Raw genomic sequence first — 20330 nt, forward strand, 5'->3', positions numbered from 1 at the left:
TGCTAACAGATTTCCTCTGCTTGGGATCATTTTCTGCGTGAAAAAGGAGTCCCTTACCAAACAGAGATAGCATGCAGTGAGATTCAGCCTGAACACAGCTTTATAACAGCCTTCTCAGGGCTTTGAAGACACAGCCTCCTGACACTGGCAGGATCAAATGTCCCTGAGCCTCTCTACAGTTTTGGAGACATAGCATGTGCCTCTCAGAGGCAGGAAGAGTTTTCTCCTGAGTCAAAAACTTTCTTACCATCTCTATGGGTGCCTTCCCAAACTATGGGATATAACTTTGTAACTGAATGGGAGGATTTCTGTGCTTCCTGATCTATGCTTAAAAAGCTGACACAAGTGGCTCAAATCTCAGCAGCCACCTAGGATTCAGACCTGTCAGAATGATTCATGGCAGGGTTAATAAAGCTGCTAGCTCAGATAAGCAGGGAAACCACACCTGTCAGGCACAAGCTCCATGCACATAGGACATTGCATTAATTTTTCACCAGCTGAACCCCAAACAAGAACTTCTTAGGGAGGACAGATTTGAAGTGAAACACATCCTTCCCCAGGAGCAATCCAGGAAATAAAAGCTGAAATCTAGACACCAGTACAAAGAAGAACTGCCCTTCCCCTGCCCTACTCAACAAATGAAGGCAGCATTGCTTTCTCAAGCCACCACCCAGGGAACCTGGCTGACAGCACAGTAGGAGCCAGCCTCCCACTGCTGTGCTCTCACAGCTCCATGCCTGAGCTGGGCCCTGTGCTGGATGCTGCCAGCTGGCCACGTCTTCACAGCCTCTCACTTCCCTGCCATGCATACAACTCCTCCTGCTCCCATGAGGGAGCCATGGGAATAGTACCAGAAGGTTTGGGGAAACAAGCCAGGATGACAGCATGGATGGAAAAATGAAGCAGCATCTGACAGGGCAAAGTTTTCTTGCATACAAAGCAATGTTGTCTTTATTCCACCCCACCACATCTCTACTGTAATTAACACAGGTTATGGACCTTCCAAGCATCAGGTACTCCAAGGAGAAGATCCTATGAACCTTGAACAAAAGCTCAGTCAGTGGTGACTAGTGCATAACATCTCCCAATGCCTGACTTCCCAAGAAGTGGAAACAGCAGCATTTCTGCTAAGCCCCTTCCAAGCAGCTGAGCATGCTGCTCACACAGCAGGCTCAGATCCCCTGGCCTTGCTATCCAAAAGCAAATGTCATTCCCGGATAAAACTTTGAGTCCTTACGCCACTGCCACCAGACACGTTTGCTCTTCACTGTGTCGTGCCTCTGACCTTTCAGCCTGCAATTCAAACTGCAAGGGAATTACTGTGAAAATACCTCAGATCTCCCAGCAGTACCAAGGTGGTACATGCTGCAACAAAAAGCATTAGGATGAGGAAAGCTAAGTGCAAAAGATGGCAGCTCCTGAGCCCTGTAAGAATAAGCAGCATAGTGAGCCCTAAAAACAGCTGCTGTGCTGGTTCACACTCGGTTTGGTTTCCCCAGGCAGGGCATTGCTTTGTCCTGCAAGTTTACATTCCAAATATCCAGGACTTTCAGTTCCCACTGAGACCATGCATTGAAACCACCAAGTTTCTCTCTCCCCTGCCTTCAGTGAGGAGAGCTGGAACAAGAGGCACATGCTGAGTGACACCAGCATTAAACTGTGCATCATCTTGGACTCTCAGCTTAGCACCTGGAGTAGCTACGCTGGGTGAGTCCTGTAGATGCTCTAAGCAATACTGACAGAGAAGTAAAGCCTCCTCCCACCTAGAAAGGCCTCTCTAAAATGCCTGTGGGTTTTGAGCAAAGGGCAACAAGGCTGGGGAGAGGCCTTGAGCACAGCCCTGTGAGGAGAGGCTGAGGCAGCTGGGGTTGTTTAGCCTGGAGAAGAGGAGGCTCAGGGGAGACCTCATTGCTCTCTACAACTACCTGAAGGGAGGTTGTAGCCAGGAAGGGGTTGGTCTCTTCTCCCAGGCAACCAGCACCAGAACAAGAGGACACAGTCTCAGGCTGTGCCAGGGGAAGTTTAGGCTGGAGGTGAGGAGAAAGTTCTTCACTGAGAGAGTCATTGGTCATTGGGGTGTGCTGCCCAGGGAGGTGGTGGAGTCCCCATCCCTGGAGGTGTTCAAGAGGGGATTGGACGCAGCACTTGGTGCCATGGTCTAGTCATGAGGTCTGTGGTGACAGGTTGGACTTGATGATCTTTGAGGTCTCTTCCAACCTTGGTGATTCTATGACTTTTCTTATTTTCACAGTGTAAGCACAGCCCTTTGGGCATGAAGCACCACATGCATCTGCACAGCGTGAGGATGGCTCAACAAGGCTGATAATGATAACCTTAAGTCAGCAGTGAAAGTGAGGCTTCATTAGCTCTGAGAATTTCAGTGTGGCTGTTTTCTTGCACAATACTTCCACAGCATCTTGCAAGGTTTTCTAGCTGTGGGGCCAGTTCTGCAAAGGATGCCTGTGAGATAGATAGAATTAACCAGGTTGGAAAAGACCTTTGAGATCATCAAGTCCAACCTATCACCCAACACCATCTAATCAACTAAACCATGGCACCAAGTGCCTCATCCAGGCTCTTCTTAAACACCTCCAGTGATGGGGACTCCACCACCTCCCAAGGCAGCCCATTCCAATGGCCCATCTCTCTTTCTGTAAAGAATTTCTTCCTAACATCCAGCTTAAACCTCCCCTGGCACAGCTTGAGACTGTGTCCTCTTGTTCTGTCGCTGCTTGCCTGGGAGAAGAGACCAAGCCCCACCTGGCTACAACCTCCCTTCAGGTAGTTGTAGACTCTTACAAAGAAGTCACTTAACGAACTGTTGATTAACTCCTCCTTTAAATGCATATTCAAGCAGGGGGAGACATTGAAATCCAAACTCTCACAGAGCAGCTGTGGTCTAGGCTGACAAAACCCTAGTGACCATTTGGATCTGTAAGGAGAGATCATTCAGCAATAAATCATAATTGTTACAATGATCTTCTTAATTATTGGGAATAATATTAATGTCATTACCACTCTTCTGTGTGTCATTAGTACAACAAAGGCTAAACAAAGTCCATTTCAAGGGATCTGTGTTACACCACCAGTTGTATTTGTGGATTGATTATGGATGCTGAACTACAAAACTTCAACTCCCAAACTACAAAGCAAAAGTTGTTGTTCTAGCAGAAACGTTACTCAGTTTGTTCTGTGCCTTGCTTTCCATTTAAACAAACTCTTCAGGGCTTCAAGCTTCTTCTAGCAGTGGGACAGCAGGGTCAGACTTAAGACCTGTTGTGTGGGGCCAGCTGAGGTAGGCTCACAGACAGACACTGCCATTACCATGTCCAGGACTCCAGGCTTTAGGTCTCACAGCCTTTCAAGCTTAAATTAATGGGGACACAGGAGCTCTTCCTTTCCCTTTCTTTCCCTAGGTTCTGTCAGCCTATACCTCATTCTGCCTTCACCTCAGCCTTATCTAGCTCCACATGCAGTGACTCTGGTGAACCAGATGCTGTCAGTAGCTATCTCCTCTCTCCCTTCATCAGGCAAAGATGTGAAAACATTTTCTTCACAGCCTTCCATCTCTGCTAGAGGTGAAGGGTCCTGAAGCTTGAAATAAGCACAAGGAAAGGGAGGCTTTATCTCTCTGCCTAAAGTTTTTTCCCAATTTACCAGTTACAGAAGCCACTTTGCTGTGCTGGACAGGAGGAAAGTTCTATCATCAGGGGGTCAGAGGCCTGTTGACTCTCTTATGTTTACATTTTCCTCCTTACCTTTCCAAGACATTCAGAAGAAATTAAACAAAACCCAAGCAGTCTCCTATCACCCTTCATGTTACTTTATACCTAACCCATCATTATTTAAATGAAGCAAATACAGAAGCCTAAAAGCAGTTCAAAATCACCTCTTAAAGATTATGCATCCATTTACTCTGAGCCAAGAGTTGTTCCTTTACATCATACCCTGTGCCTCCAGAGCATTCAGGCAGGGAGCCTGGAAATGCCATTAGTTAAATGTAAAACATAATGAGGCTTGCTTTATCAACCACTATGCAATCTCATCTTCTGAAGAGATCCACACTGCCAAAACAGAGCCTGAGATCACTTCATCTTCTTCATTCTTTAAAAGAAACCCACTGCAGCCTGACAGCTCTAAGAGTAAATGACACAAACAGAAAGCACTTCCACAACCTGCTGCCAGCAGCTGAGCTTGCCTTGCAACAATGGCACTGAGCACCACAGCACTCACGGCCTGATCAGTGCTGGCTGGAAGAGCTCTGGCTGCTGTTTCAACAGCTGCTGAGAAAAGCTGGGCTTGCATGCTACAGACTGTACTGCCACAGGGTTTCATCTGGGATAGAAGAAGAGATAGAAGACAAGAGCACATCTGCTCCAACAGTCTTTGCAGAGCGAAAGGAAGCGGTCAGCACCAAGCACAGAAAGGAATAACTACAGCAGTGTCTAGGGCAGGAGGTTCCTCAGGTCAGACATCTTCTCCATATCTAAGGAAAGCTAACTAAAACACAATGCTGTGAAAGAAATGATGGAAGTCTCTCAGCATGCCAAGGAAAACAACATGTCTAAGTCTATACAATCAGCCACTGAAGAAAAACAACATCAGTAACAGTCTCCCCCGACTAGGGAGACTCTACGTGCTGACACTCTTTCCTGTGCTGCTTGTGTTTCAATGTCTTCCCTGCAAAAAAAGGCATGGCACATACTGTTTCCTAAAGTTCAAGAGATCAGAGATACAACTCTCTCCTCCACAACATCCCACCACGTTTTCAGCTGGATGCTGCAATAGCAGACAGTGGTCCCACACATATTACAGATAGGATGTTCTTGGGAGTCACACTGAGGCACATCAATAAATGCATTCCTAGGGCTTGGATTAATGAAGCAGCTTGGACAAGAGTTTTCTAAATGAGAAGAGACTGAAGTGCAATGGATGGAAGCAGCCCAGGACTGCAAAACCAGAACAGCAGACCGACTGTGCTGAGCTCATACTCACCCGCACAACCACCACTTGCACAGACACGTGTTCAGGCAGTCGGATGGGAGCCCGGAAGTGCATTGCCAGAGCTACCAGAAGGTGAAGAATGGAGATCAGATTTTTGCCATGGATTGCTGCAAGAAAGAAGGAAAATGAAGCAATTGAAAAACTACTGAGGCCCTACCTTAAACAGACATCTCTGGGAAAAGGCAGCAGAAAGACAATGAAAAATGCCTTTGGTGACCACCAAGGCCTGCAATATAATTTTACAGGCAGCAAAGACTAGAACCAAGCCTCTCCTTAAGTGACATGCCTAACTTAAGAGTCCAAGCAGTTAGGCTCCCTCTCTAACCTATGAAGACAAGCAGACTCAATCACTTGCCTTCCACTGAACTGGAGAATATCCTTTTATGCTCACTGTGCTGGTCTGAAGGATTAGATCACCCTCCAGAACTGACTGGCTAACACCCTGTTCCTATCTGTGGGGATTCAAATTCAGAAAGTGAACCAAAACTTCCTAATAAAAGCATATCCTTAAAGGAACAAATAGCTTCAATTATCCCTTGCACAGCCATGTAGATCTTAAAGACCACAGAAGAAGACAGCAGTTACAATCCATATGTGGATGTGGTAATGCTCTACACAAATAAGTAATGACACCAAGCTGGGTGGCTGTGCTGATCTGCTCGAGGGTAGGGAGGATTTGCAGCAGGACCTGGACAGGTTAGATCAATGGGCCAAGGTTAATTGCATGAAGTTTAACAAGGCCAAGTGCTAGGTCCTCCACCTGACTCACAACAACTCCATGGTAAGCTACAGACCTGGGGATGTGTGGCTGGAAAGCTGCATCTCAGGAGAGGGACCTGGGGGTTCTGGTTCATAGCTGACTGAACATGAGCCAGCAGGGACAGCAGAGACTCAGAAATGGTGAGGCCACACCTTGAGCATTGTGTTCAGTTCTGGGCCCCTCACTACAGGAAGGACATCAAAGTTCTGGAGTGTGTCCAGAGAAGAGCAATGAGGCTGGTGAAGGGCCTGGAGCACATGGCCTGTGAGGAGGGGCTGAGGAAGCTGGGGGTGCTCAGTCTGGAGAAGGCTGAAGGGAGACCTCATTACTCCCTACAACTCCCTGATGGGAGGTTGGAGAATGGAGAGGGCAGCCTCTTCTCCTTGGTGGCAAGCAATAGGACCAGAGGAAATGTTTTCAAGCTGCACCAGGGGAGATTCAGGCTGGATGCTAGGAAATATTTCTTCCCAGAGAGGATTCTCAAACATTGGAATGGTCTGCCCAGGGCAGTGTCAGTGTCACCGACCCTGGAGGTGTTCAAGCAACGTGTGGACCTGGCACTTAGGGACATGGTTTAGTGTTGACCCTTCCGTGCTAGGTCAAAGGTTGGACTGGATGATCTTTCAGATCTTTCCAACCAGATGTTTTCTGTGATGTTAAAAAACTCATTGCAACAGAAAGCATCTGCTTAACCTATTGACTGCCATGTCCTCCTTGCCCAGGAGGCTGAGTCAGACAGCACAACAGAGCCCTTACAGTCAACATTCCACTTGATCGTCCAGCCGTGGGGTCGGAGTAGATCATGGACAGCTTCCAGGACTGTCTGCAACTTCTGTTTCTGCCCAATTTCAGACTGGGTCACTTCTGCCACATTCAGCTTACGGTCAGCCAGCTTTTCTGTATTGGAGAAAAAGAACAAAAAGAACAGGCAGTGTTGGGCTGAACAAAGGCTTGAATGGGAGTAGTGAGCACAGAGCAGGGCAGAGCTGGACTCTGCTAGAAACTTTCCAAGAGAATAATTTTCCTTAGGATGCAAAATAGCTGAAAGCAAACCTTTAATCCAAGTGTGTCAATTCCAAAACCTGTGAGAGAAAACTAATGAGGTCTGGCAGAATGTGCTTAGCAATCCAGAGTCACAATATGTAACAGGCATCAATTTAGTGCTGATATTTATTGTACTTCCCATTGTCTTTCACTGTTGCATATTGGCACAACACAGCCACAGGGTTTAATGGACTGCACAGGTTTAATGGAGTATTCTTATAACAAGTTCTGCCAGGTTCTGCACATTGGCCACAGCAACCCCAGGCAGTGCTACAGGCTGGGGTCAGAGTGGCTGAGAGTGGCCAGGCAGAGAGGGACCTGGGGGTGCTGGTCGATGGTAGGCTGAACATGAGCCTGCAGTGTGCCCAGGCAGCCAAGAGGGCCAATGGCATCCTGGCCTGCATCAGGAACAGTATGGCCAGCAGGAGCAGGGAGGTCATTCTGCCCCTATACACTGCAAGGCCACACCTTGAGTCCTGTGTCCAGTTCTGGGCCCCTCAGTTTAGGAAGGAGGTTGACTTGCTGGAGTGTGTCCAGAGAAGGGCAACAAAGTTGGTGAGGGGTTTGGAACACAGCCCTGTGAGGAGAGGCTGAGGGAGCTGGGGCTGCTTAGCCTGGAGAAGAGGAGGCTCAGGGGAGACCTCATTGCTCTCTACAACTACCTGAAAGGTGGTTGTAGCCAGGAAGGGGTTTGTCTATTCTCCCAGGCAGCCAGCACCAGAACAAGAGGACACAGTCTCAAGCTGTGCCAGGGGAAGTTTAGGCTGGAGGTGAGGAGAAAGTTCTTCACTGAGAGAGTCATTGGTCATTGGAATGTGCTGCCCAGGGAGGTGGTGGAGTCCCCATCCCTGGAGGTGTTCAAGAGGGGATTGGATGTGGCACTTGGTGCCATGGTCTAGTCATGAGGTCTGTGTTGACAGGTTGGACTCGATGATCCTCGAGGTCTCTTCCAACCTTGGTGATACTGTGAGACTGTGATAGTGTGATCAGGAACACCACCACAGGCATGACATTCTTTGCCTCTGGCATGAAGAGACAGCATGAAGATGGATGGATTCAGCACAGTAAGTCTTGCTCTTGCTGAAGAAACCAAGGCACCACTGAAGAACAACATCAGACTGGGGCTGAGCTGTGATAGATTTAGGTTGGGGGAGAATCTTTTGCTCTCCAGTCAGAGACAAATAGGAAGAAAATGAGGAAAAGTCAATCCATTTGAGGTCTCAGGCTGCAGGGTGCACATGCCCACCTTTCCTAAGGCCAGCTGGCTGGCTGGCTGGATTCGTAACTAAGCACTTGCTAAATGCATGCAGGTCTGAGGGTGGAAGCATGGCCTCCACAGGGAGCATAAGAAGCAGTGATACCCACAAGAAACAGCTGCTGTGAAGTGCACCACCAGCTGCTGAAGCAGAAGTGTCTATCTGCTATGAAATACAGCTGCATTCAAATACTGCCCAGCTAAAATGAATCCTACACCTCTGCTCCCCACCATGCCTAGAGGGTCCCCACTGCAGTTTAACCAAGCAGCAGTAAAAGCACTCTTCTCTTACTCCTTGAGCTATTTTTGAGGAGTTTTAATTGCACACAAAGTTAATTGCTGTAACCAAAATGCTGCAGACCTGCTGTTTAAAGGGCATGAAAAAGCAACTCAGTAAGCAGCATCAGTGGAGTTAGCACCACTAAGTCCTCTAGCCCTGCTCTGACATGTACATCCCACAGCCCAGCTCACTCTTGGAAACATGTCATAAGTAAACTGAGAGCAGCCTGACTCTCTGCCCCCAAGAAACTGTGCCTTTACAAAGCCACTTGAAGCTTCAAGTCTCTTTGTTTGCTAAAAGCACTCCATAAATCACTGCAGCATCGTAAGGTTTTCTCCACTGAACACACACTGCCAAGATGTAAGGGGGCTGCAAAATGTCATTTGCTTAACTGAGTGCATCCTTTAATGAACCACTCACACATAAGTGCACATTATGGGGATGTGACTGCTGCTGTGCATTCTCCTTTTCTTTTTCCCCTAAACACAATTCTGTCAGGGCTTTAGAACAAAGCTCCCAGGCCAGAAGCTCTCAGAAGCAACCAACACAGACAACATTTTTGACCAAAAGGCTTCTGCTGTAAACATAAATTTCTTCATCTTTTTTTTCTGCCACATATTTCAGCTGTCTAGACTATACTTAGTCCATGAAACAGATAGGTAGGAATCATCTAGATTTCCTCCCCTTTTAGCAGGCAGCCTGAGAAGAGCAGATGGAGAATCTGACACTGGAGCTATCGGTGAAACAATTTGCATCCTTAGTGGGAGAGTGGCTTACTGCACAGATCTGCTGCTGTCTGCAGCTTTGGGCCCCTTCCAGTCTCTGGGGCTGCCTTCTCTTGCATGAACTCACCTAGCAGCTTTTGCAGCACCTGCCCATCATAAAGGTCTTCTTCAAGTTGTTTGACAATGATTCTTTCCTCCACCAGCACATCATTAATCCAGTCAATTAGAACCTGGAAAAAGAAGGCAAATGTCTAAAACCAGCTGATACTTTATCCTCCCAATCAAGGCAGTGATAAGGAAGAGAGCAGAGCAAGAGTCACTATATTTATGCATTGCCAAGTTACAGAGAAGTAACAAAGACATGCTTTTGCTCTACTGTCTTTAGTTCAGGTCTTGCAGCACTGCAGTTAGAGTTACCTCCATTTTTCCTCATTAAAATGTTTCCTTATCACAACAATTCTAAAGCAAGTAGCCAGCAGCAGCTCTGCAACATTAATCTTTGCCAATATCTGTGTTCTCCAGGTCCCAAAGCTCAAGTCTTACCTGTTTTATGTGAAGAGCAGACCTGCCAAAAGATGACAACACGTGTGCCCACGCTCCCACCACGTTGTCTACCCTGAAGAGGTGTGAGTGGTGTGCCAGAAAAAAGAGGTTCAAAGAGTGAAATGCTCCTACTAACAGAAGCTGAACAGACTCACTGGCTAGATTTCTGCCATTGCCAACAGGACAAGGCATTTTATCTCAAGCTATTGCAGCATACAGAAGTCTGCCATTAACATTTTGGTGGCCAGATAAGCATTCTACACATACCCATTAGTCTCTACATGCTGACCACTGTAACTAGTGCAATCACTCGATCACCTGCAATGAACACAAAGAACCTTTCAAAAAGAAAAGGAACTGAGTTAAGTTTTCCAGGTGCCAAAGACAATAATTTCCAAGCAGTTACAGGAAGAAACAGCCTTGCCCACTGGAGTTGGCAGTAGTGCTTTCCTCCAGTTTGTTACTTGAAAAATTGAATTACTTTCTCAAAAGCAATACAATTCTGTGAGGGGAAGCCACAGTAAATCCTGCTAAATGCTTGTCTCCACAAGAGGCAAGAGTGTTGCCCATTGCAGACATGCCAAATCCAGCTATCAGAGTGACCCAAAGCAGTAAGCCTTGCTCCAAAACTCAACAATTAGAAAAAAAGGAATATAAAGTTGTGGATTCTTTACAGACACTTCTGATCAGTGAGACTTGGACAGGCTGCAGAGCTGGCAAAGGATGTGCTCTGCACCAGTACTACTGACCCATTGCTCTGCTGGGAATGCAGGGATCTTATCCATCACTCAGGCCATTCCCTCTATGATATGGCCTCTGCTGTGCAGGTACAGCTACCACCACTGTTCTAACACATGCTGCCAACTTCTTCCACATTCTCACAGCCATCTAGCACCGTTTGTTAGGCAGGAGGGTCATACAGCTTCTCCATCTCCTCCCCCTGCTTCATGGGCCCCTCCTGCAACACCTTCATGGTTTGCACTGAAAATGAACTGACAGTTGCACTTTGTCTTGAGCAGCCCAGCTGGGTGCCATATTGGCTACCCTGTGGCACCTGGGGTCCTAATTGAACAGGGGGTATTGCAGCACTATGCCCTCGAAGGTACAGTCAGCAAATTCAAACACATACTTTAAGTTAGCTTTGCTCTTGTCATTTGGCAAACACTGGGCAAGGAATAAAAAGAAAACCATATCTTTCAGATAGCAGGAGCAGATGCTTTTGAGGCACCATCATTGGAGGTGTTCAGGAGGAGACTTGATGGGGTGCTTGGTGCCATGGGTTAGTTGATTAGGTGGGTTGGATTGGTTGATGGGTTGGATGCGATGATCTTGAAGGTCTCATCCAACTATTCTATTCTATTCTATTCATTTCTACATATATATATAAATAAAACTCATCTCTCACTCCCTGCCTGAATTTTCAGCTTTAGTGATGGTGCTGCTCAGCCATCTAGCCAACTGTGCTTGATTACACAGCAGAGCAAATGAAGTGAGCAGAAGAAAGGCTGCTGGCTGCAAAGGGAACTGAATTGAATGCATCCTAATGTTATGGCCAACTGTTTTTAGAATGCCATGGGTGGTGATAACAAACAATGCTTTCAGGCATCATTCTGGCTCCTGACAAATTTCATAGGTACAGGAGGATTTACAGTGGTTATTTCAGCACCCAACCTAAGCAGCCTTCGACAACAGGATGCACTGTGTCTTCCCTTGAGCAAGAGTGAGGAATTAGGCTCATTTTAGGCTTGGTGGGGCTTTTTTCCTGTGGGTGTCTCTGTGTTGCCACAACACTATGCAACCTGTGTCTCCAGTGCATCTCCAGAGTTACAATGGCTCTGTCAAAATCACTTCCAAACACTCACACAAGCTCTGGCTGGTCAATGCACTGTGCTTGTAGTTTCTATGGCGTGAGGCTAGCAGAAACTAAAACAACATTTTGTGGAGACAAAGAGAGGATAAATCAGTGTCAGTATCAGGTATCTCTGCTGCTGCTTTGCACTGAGAACCACTTACCCAACTGCATGTGAGTACAGAACAGAAACACTCAAAATCAATGGTGGCATTGGCAAGTCTAACTGGTGTTGAAAGAGATTTGGGTTGGCAGGAGTGAAACTAAGTCATACTGCCAGATTGCAAAAGGCTCTGCTGCTGCTATTGACACATTCCTCTCTAAGGGGAGAAGAGAAAGCACCACTTTGAACTAAAAAACCTCCATCTATTAATCTCCTCACTCACCAGTCAGTGGAGACCTTGCAGTTGAAATTCTGTGGAACAAGCACTCTCTTCTGCTGGCTGCTCTGTACAGCACTTACCACAGCTAATTCTCACCCATCCCTGGGGCTCTTGGAAAATGTCATTAACCACAGAAAACAAGGAATAAATTGTTCATTTTTTGGCACTACCAAACCCTGGTTTTGCCAACACAGCTCCAAGCCTTACAGATTCACCCCAACAGAGTGATAAATATTTCCCTAGCTGAATCTCTGTGAAAGCTCTCAACTGCTGAGATGCATCCAAACGATTAGCAACTCTCTAAATGACATCATTTTCAAGTAGGCACTCCACAGGACACATCTTTCCTTTGAGGATGATCTCAAAGAATTAATCTCCAGTTACATGCTCTTCCCTGCACCAGCCTCTCCAGTGCAGCTGGCATTAAGTTGCTCTCTTCATGCAAGTGTGAATTGAAGCAGTGAGCTGAAGTCTGATCCTGCAGCATACAGTAAGCACTCACTCGTGTTCTCGAGTGCTGCTCTAGCCTCGGTTTTCCTTCCCCCTGAAGGCTTCCAAACTTCTAAACTGGGAAATATAATCTTGATAGAATAGAATAGAATAGAATAGAATAGAATAGAATAGAATAGAATAGAATAGAATAGAATAGAATAGAATAGAATAGAACAGAACAGAACAGAGCAGGTTGGAAGAGACCCTCAAGATCATCGTATCCAACCCATCATCCAGCACCACCTAATCAACTAACCCATGGCACCAAGCACCCCATCAAGTCTCCTCCTGAACACCTCCAGTGATGGTGACTCCACCACCTCCTCGGGCAGCCCATTCCAATGGGCAATCACTCTCAACAGGACATCCAGGGAAGACTCACCAACTCATATCAAATTCAACAGCAAAATTCACAATTTAAAAGTAATTCCAATCTCAGGATCCAGTTTCCTGCACCACAGAGTGGTTCTGGTTTTTTCACTGCAACGACTCTGCTTCAGTTGAATTGCTCATGCTAATCCTGCTGCTCCAACAGCAAAGAAACCACAGTCCAGTTTGCAAGATCATCATGTCCAGCCTATCATCCAACACCACCTAATCAACTAACCCATGGCACCAAGCACCCTAGCAAGCCTCCTCCTGAACACCTCCAGTGACGGTGACTCCACCACCTCCTCGGGCAGCCCATTCCAATGGGCAATCACTCTCTCTGTGTAAAACTTCCTCCTAACCTCCAGCCTAAATCTCCCCTGGCACAGCCTGAGACTGTGTCCTCTTGTTCTGGTGCTGGCTGCCTGGGAGAAGAGACCAACCTCTGCCTGTCTACAACCTCCCTTCAGGTAGTTGTAGAGAGCAATAAGGTCACCCCTGAGTCTCCTCTTCTCCAGGCTGAGCAACCCCAGCTCCCTCAGCCTCTCCTCACAGGGCTGTGTTCAAACCCCTCACCAACTTTGTTGCCCTTCTCTGGACACAGTGCAGCAAGTCAACCTCCTTCCTAAACTGAGGAGCCCAGAACTCACAGGCTCACAGTCTTTGCAACAAACAAAACCAGAGACTGCTGTTCTAAAACTCAGACATCTGTTTAGCGAGGCACACTGTATAAAATATGGACTATGTCCAACCCAAATGCCCTTTGGTTAGGAAGTTCTAGAGGCTGAAACACATCCTAGCTAGTTTGTAACAAACCCTAACTCAGTCCACTTTGGCTCAGCCTCTGAATAATGTGATTCTTCATTCTGTTCAGCAAGACTATAAATGAACAATGGAACTTTACTCCAGAACTACCAAGAGAACTCTGACTTCTAGGATTTGCTTGCTTCTCTCAGTGTTGCTTCCAGCCTTACCTTGTTGAGCTTTGTTTTCACACATACTTCAGTAACAAATGACTCCTCAGCAGTTCTCTTGTAGACTCCATCTCACTAGTTAAAGGTTTGAAGGACGTAACAGCAGTTTCCTACCTTGATCAGTTCCTTGAACTTGGGGTCCTCTTTTGAGTTGGGATCAATCATAGTGCGTTCCTCATTCTCCTCTGTCCAAGTAAAATGGGAAACTTTAGTGAGATCCACTTTAAATGCACACTGCTGAAATCCTGCAGCCATTCCTAACCATGAACCGGCCCGTCAGCTGATCAAGAAATGACAGTGTAGAGTCATCAGCAAGGAACTATCTGATGATCAAAGTGTCAGTCAGATTTAGACACACAGAGGAAGACAATGGAACCTTAACTTCCCTAAAAGAAGATGGTTTCCACTGACCATCCCCAGCTCAGACCCTGCCATGTGCAGAATACCTCAGGAAAATCACTGCCCTCTGTACCCTGTGAGGCATGTTAATATCAACATGCCATGAAGTGCAGTAAACTACCTTTCTCCCTCTCCTCCATTTGTATTTCCTTTCTGTTTGAAAATATCTGTCCCACATTACACCATCTTCAGGAGTAGAGCAAGCTGATGGCACTACGCTCAGCGCAGCTGCTGAGACTCGGGCTGACAGCTTGTGCCTCCACTCCCTGGCTCCCTGAAGTTTGACCATGCATGCAGCCCTGAGTCCATTAATTCCTTAAGCTCTGGTTAAGCTGGAGAATGAAAACTACTCCAAGCTGTATTTGTGCATGGGGGAAAAATACAAACTAGATCTCTCAGGTGCAGTGTCTTCTATTTCCTCTTTTGCTAGGAGATGAAGAGAGATGGAGAGTGTTTGTCAACAGCCAGCAGGACAACCACAACAAGCATGAATAAGATTAACCTTTAGAAGGGATGATTTGCTACAGAAGTGTTGGTAGCAAACCAACTTAAGCTCAGTAAGACTAACAATCTGACAGCCCTGGGGAGAACCACCCTCACATGTGTACCTGCTACCATAGGTATGGACACTGGGATTCAGGAAGCAGCTGGAGCAAGCCTCACATTCCAAGTACTGGTGCTTGCTTCCAGGTAGCCTATCTCTCTCCCTGTACCCTTCAGTTTAGCTCCTTTAGCAGCCAAGTGGTAGCTGTGATCTTGGTTAGATTTGTTCCTTTCATTGGAGAGCAAACCTTGGCTACTACAGAGCAGGCACACAAGGATGGGTGGCAGCTAACAGCTACCTGAGGAAATTCCTTCCAACTAAACCCCACGGATTTCTCCTCAGTTGCATCTTGACAGGCCCTACAGAATCCTGTTTTCCTACTGATTTCTCAGTTCTTTCCAGCATGACAACAAAGGAGGGGGTTTGGTGTGACTGTTGGTCAGGCTATTGCCACACTGCATGGAGGACTCTACCATCTAACTGCTTGTCTTAGACTTCCTCTGGGCGTTTGGGTTCAGCGCTGTCCAGGCTCCCCAATCTTCACAACAAAACCCAAGACTCTGCTGTCTGAACACACTTGACAAACGTCCACAAACTACCAAATACATGAATTTCTGTGCTGCTCTTAACTCTTTACTTCCTCATTACTGCCTAGGATGAGTCAGGCAATCTAGTCAGAAGGAAGTGACACCCACTACACACCCAAACTGCTGCTAACTGAAACCCTGAACAAGATTCGACCCATGATTGTAAACACCTCTCCACAGAACACTGCTTAAGGCTCACTGATGGCCTTCAGGAGTGGTCCTACGTCTTCTAAACTCATACATACTTTTAGTGGTACCCAGAAGCAATCACCTGGGGACACTCCTGTGAGAAGGTCTCCTTCCAGCCTCCTCTTCTCCAGATGAAACAAGCCCAGTTCCCTCACTCACTCCTCAGAAGTCCTCCAGCCCCTCCACCAGCTTCATTGCCCTTCTCTGGCCAGGTTCCCACACCTCAAGGTCTTTCTTGTAGTGAGTGCCCCAAAACTCATCCCAGTACTCCAGGTAGTGCCTCAGCAGTGCTGAGTACAGGGGCATGATCACTTCCCTAGTTCTGCTGTTCACACTACTCTGGATACAGGCCAGGATGCTGTTGGCCTTCTTGGCCATTTCAGTCCATGCAGGCTGTCAGTCAGCACCCCCAGGTCTTTCTCTACTGGGCAGCTTTTCAGCCACTTTTCACCAAACCTGCACTGCAGTGAGTGGTGAACTTGTAGCAGTTGAACCTGTGGCAGTGAAGCTGTAGCACTGCAGTGTAGTACATGCATTGAGGAAAGGCAGTCTAAGGGTTCCATGGGAGCCACAACACAGATTTCTGCCACAGGCTTTCTGTGACTTGGCCCTTTTGCACTTCACTTCCCTATGACAAGCAGAGTCCCTCAGGGATCAGCCCTGGGACCAGGCTTGTTCAATATCTTTGTGGGTGACATGGACAGTGGCACTGAGTGCACCCTCAGCAAGTTTGCTGATGACACCAAGCTGTGTGGTGCAGCAGACAGCTGGAGGGAAGGGAGGCCATCCAGAGGGACCTGGACAGGCTGGAGAGGTGGGCACAAGCCAACCTCAGGAGGTTCAGCAAGACCAAGGGCAGGGTCCTGCAGCTGGGTCGAGGCAATCCCAGGCACAAATCCAGGCTGGGCAGGGACTGGCTGGAAAGCAGCCCTGAGGAGAGAGACTTGGGGGTGCTGGGGGAGAAGCTCAACAGGAGCTCTCAGTGTGCACTTGCAGCCCACAAAGCCAACCAGAGCCTGGGCTGCATCAGGAGAAGTGTGGCCAGCAGCCTGTGCTCAGCTCTGGGGAGACCCCACCTGGAGTACTGCCTCCGGTTCTGGAGCCCCTATTCCAAGAGGGATGTGGAGGTGCTGGAAGGTGTCCAGAGAAGGGCCACAAGGATGATCAGAGGGCTGGAGCACCTCTCCTGTGAGGACAGACTGAAGGAGTTGGGGCTGTTCAGTCTGGAGAAGAGAAGGCTCCGAGGTGACCTCATTGTGGCCTTCCAGTATCTGAAGGGGGCTACAGGAAGGCTGGGGAGGGACTGCTCAGGATCTCAGGCAGTGATAGGACTAGGGGGAATGGAATGAAGCTGGAGGTGGGGAGATTCAGGCTGGAGGTGAGGAGGAAGTTCTTCCCCATGAGAGTGGTGAAGCCCTGGAATGGGTTGTCCAGGGAGGTGGTTGGGGCCCTGTCCCTGGAGATGTTTAAGCCCAGGCTGGCTGAGGCTCTGGCCAGGCTGATCTAGTGTGGGGTGTCCCTGCCCATGGCAGGGGGGTTGGAACTAGCTGATCCTTGTGGTCCCTTCCAAGCCTGACTGATTCTATGACACTGTCGACACACAGAGACGACAACACTTCCCTGTCAAAGAAGGATGTCTGAGATGCACTTGGCCAATGGCTTAATGGAACTGAAGTAAATCTTTTGTGGATAGATTCAGCAGTATTTTTTATCTATTTCTTTGAAAGCTTCAACTTCCTATCTCCCTTTAGGATGATGACAGATGAACTCCAGCTCCCTCTCAATTCATGAACAAGTCAGTTTCCCATAGCCTGTCTGGTTTAGGTATCTGCATAGTTGATGCCGTTCTTTAAATGCCATTTTTGTCCCTTCTGATTTGTACCCTCTGTGTGACATGCAACAGTTCTCAATTCTCATGCCAAATTCTCTCAGTTTCAACTGAGCACTCTATGATCAGCAGTAAAGCAAAGGATATGGGGGGTCACAGTGGCCACCTTCATTAATAATCACTTAGTTGAAGTCTGTAGCACAAATACTTTACCTAATAGTGTGTCTTCTGGATGGATGTCCACAGTGCTTGGGTTCATTGGTGCATTGATAGCATTTTTGCCCTCTTCTTGGAGGTCACTCACTGAATAGGGAGGGAAAAAAAGAAAGACTGTAATCAATGCAAAGTTTGCAGATACGCAGGGGTTTGTTTTCAGAAAATGAGAAAACAGCTGGTAGGTCCATGTCAAAAGAGGCCCACTGCTTATGGAGTAAGAACTGCAGCCACAATGGAAAATAAAATCCAAGTAACACCTTTGTATAGCTTCTGATCAAACTGGGCTAGCAACTAGCTGAAAACATTTCCAAAAGACCCCACAATTCTGTGGTAGGAGCAACATCAGAGTGCAGGATGGCCCAGACCTAGAGCAGACAGCACACTGCATAAACAAGCTCCTTTTCGGGTAGCACCACCACCACCTCTTCCAGCTGCAGAGCTCCAGGAGCTGCAACCTGCTGCTGGTCTTAAAGCAAGCCTCAGAGAGTCACAGGGAGCCACACCATAGAAAGATGAAAATGTGTTCAGTTCTAGCATTGCCAACAGCTGAGAACAGAGTCTGATGAGGAGAACACCAATCTGGCATTTGTGATTTCACGCTCTTGTCTGTAACCTAGAGCTCTCCTTTGGGAAAGCACCCTTCAGCAATAAAATGGCTATTAAAATGCTTCTTGATATCCTGCCACAGGAACTGAACTTGAGGTCAAGTACTGAACAGCTCTTTAGTAACTTCACACAGCTTGACAGTGAGAAAAGCAGTGGCAATGTAATAATGCTTTAACATTCTCCAAGGCCACATCTCCTCCTAAACTCAGCTACTGATTATCTATTGTAAGGCAGGCTATGGAAATAAGAGCATCTGAAACAGCAGAAACAAAGACACTACAACAGCCCCATCTATTCACTGACAGTTCTGTGCTGGCATGGTCTAAGATGGCTTTTGGCAGCATTTGTGGTGTTCCAGTGTCCTCTGGAAGCACTCCAAGTGCCATAGTCTTCTCAGGGAAAACCAAGGACTTCCAAACAAAGAAGGTCTGCTGGACAAACTTTTCTGGGGCAAGAAAAGGAGGAACAGTTAATAAATAGTCACAGTATCCCAAGAAGCACTTCCTTCAAGAGCAGTGCCTGTTCCCCTTTCCCACTGGAAAAATCAAACCACAGGCACACTGTTTGCACACACTCTGCAAAGGTTACAAAACCCTCTAGCAGGTATTGGCTTTTGTCTTGCTTGATTGAAGGGGAAAACACAGAGATCCTGCTGCTCCAGGGGAGGACAGGGAAGGATAATACTCTATAATGCCCATTCCTTCTCTCATGGATACCTGAAAGGGGTACTTCAAACAAGTTACCACACTTTTTTGACTGCAGTCCCCAAACATGAGTCAATTCTTCTTCTTGGCATGACCTTGAACACGACTGAAACCCTCACTTGTTAATTGCTATTCTTATGTTCTCCAAGCAACAGACACCAGGCTCATACTTTGAGACCTTATGGTTGACAAAGCACACTAGGAGCAGCTGGTTAGAGAAAACATGGCACAAAGCCTGGGGAAAGGGGGGGCTGCCAGCAGTAAGCATGGCTTGCTTGCTTTGTGCATGCTCTACAAAGGGAGAGAGCAGCATCCTCAGCTGCAAACAGAACACAATGCTCCTACCCTGTGATGCCAACAGGCATACAGCCACCAGAAGGGACAAGAAGAGTTATGTGGAAACTGGGTTTTTAAAGTCCTGCTAGCACTCTAAATGTTCACCTTCAACTTCAATCAAACTTCTTTTAGATGTGCCAGCCTTGTTTCTAGGTGCAGCTCTCTCTTCATTCTCACAGCACTGCTGTGACTCTGGAAACTCCGAGCATTCAATGAGGTTCAGGCATTGCTGTTCTCAAGGCTCTGCAAATGCAGAAGACAGCCACCCAGCTTCTCTGGGCAGGGAATGTATAGCCCTGCCTCCAGTGTGTGCTAGGGAAGCAAACTCATGCATACATTTCAAGCCAGGATACTCTTAAAGCAGTTGTATCACCAACAGCTGAATCAAGATGAGACACTTGCCTTTCTTTTTAAAGCTAGGAATGGTCTCCACTCTTCCTAACACAAATACCTTAGTTTTGAGCAATCTGCTAAACTGAAAGAAAGCATTAATACCAATTTGTGCATTAAGCCCCCAAGCCTCACAGCATGAAGAGCCACATATAAACCCTTACAATTTGCCTCCAGATCCAGCGGGGCTGGGCCAGATACCACAGAGCAGAGCGTCGTGAGCTACAGCTACCAGCAAAGCAGGGTTATGGCAGCAGAACCGAAATGCAGCTGCCCAAGGAAAGCCCTGCTTACAGACAGCCTGTACACCAGGTCCTAGGCAACCAGCTTAGAGAGATTCTTGCTACAAACACAGTGTTTCCTACCTCCTTTTTTGCGCCTCTTACACAGCAGCCCTGCCATCCCAGCCCCGGCAGCCCACACGGCTCACAGGCGAACTGCAGGCACTGTCTGCATGATGAAGGGGCAGCGGCAACTGCATGAGGGGTTGCCACCTAGGGACTGCCAAACCTATGTTAATTCAGGCATGGTGACTCAGGAGGAGGTACTAAGATAGCCTCCCAGCTGCTAGGTGGAGGGGGAGGGAGGACACAGCACTTGGCTACGGACTCCCAGTCAGCAATCCCTCCCTATCCCTGCTACTTCTGAAGGAAGCCAAGTGCCTCCCTTGTCCTGCTGCTGGCCACCTAAGGGCAGGTGCCACAAAGAGAGTGTTTTCTCTGCAAGGAGCTTCCTGAGAAAGTCATCTCCACCCTCTGAGCAAAGCACAGTTGGGTTCCACACCTCGACAGCACGCCCCAGGAGCACAGAGGCTCACACAGCAACAGCCAGCACGCAGAGAAGCAGTTGCACT

General features: G+C 47.6%; 1 protein-coding gene across 3 annotated transcripts in view; it reads right to left on the reverse strand.

Annotated features, from left to right (window-relative positions):
* Positions 1 to 20330, reverse strand: part of PARVB (parvin beta) — a 59933-nt gene that overhangs the window by 19619 nt on the left and 19984 nt on the right. For 2 of the 3 annotated variants that reach the window (XM_068170737.1, XM_068170744.1), the window contains exons 2-6: positions 17439 to 17528; positions 13793 to 13863; positions 9196 to 9298; positions 6521 to 6661; positions 4996 to 5111 (exon numbers count right to left, since the gene is read on the reverse strand). In XM_068170737.1, the coding sequence (XP_068026838.1) occupies positions 4996 to 5111; positions 6521 to 6661; positions 9196 to 9298; positions 13793 to 13863; positions 17439 to 17528 (521 nt within the window). Of the gene's footprint in view, positions 1 to 4995; positions 5112 to 6520; positions 6662 to 9195; positions 9299 to 13792; positions 13864 to 17438; positions 17529 to 19842; positions 19952 to 20330 lie in introns of those variants that run through there. The other variant, XM_068170743.1, reaches the window with a different exon arrangement.

The sequence above is a fragment of the Melanerpes formicivorus genome, unplaced genomic scaffold, assembly GCF_026170545.1.
Source record: "Melanerpes formicivorus ecotype bairdi unplaced genomic scaffold, bMelFor1.0.p_v2 SCAF_3, whole genome shotgun sequence".
Taxonomy (NCBI): Eukaryota; Metazoa; Chordata; class Aves; order Piciformes; family Picidae; genus Melanerpes; species Melanerpes formicivorus.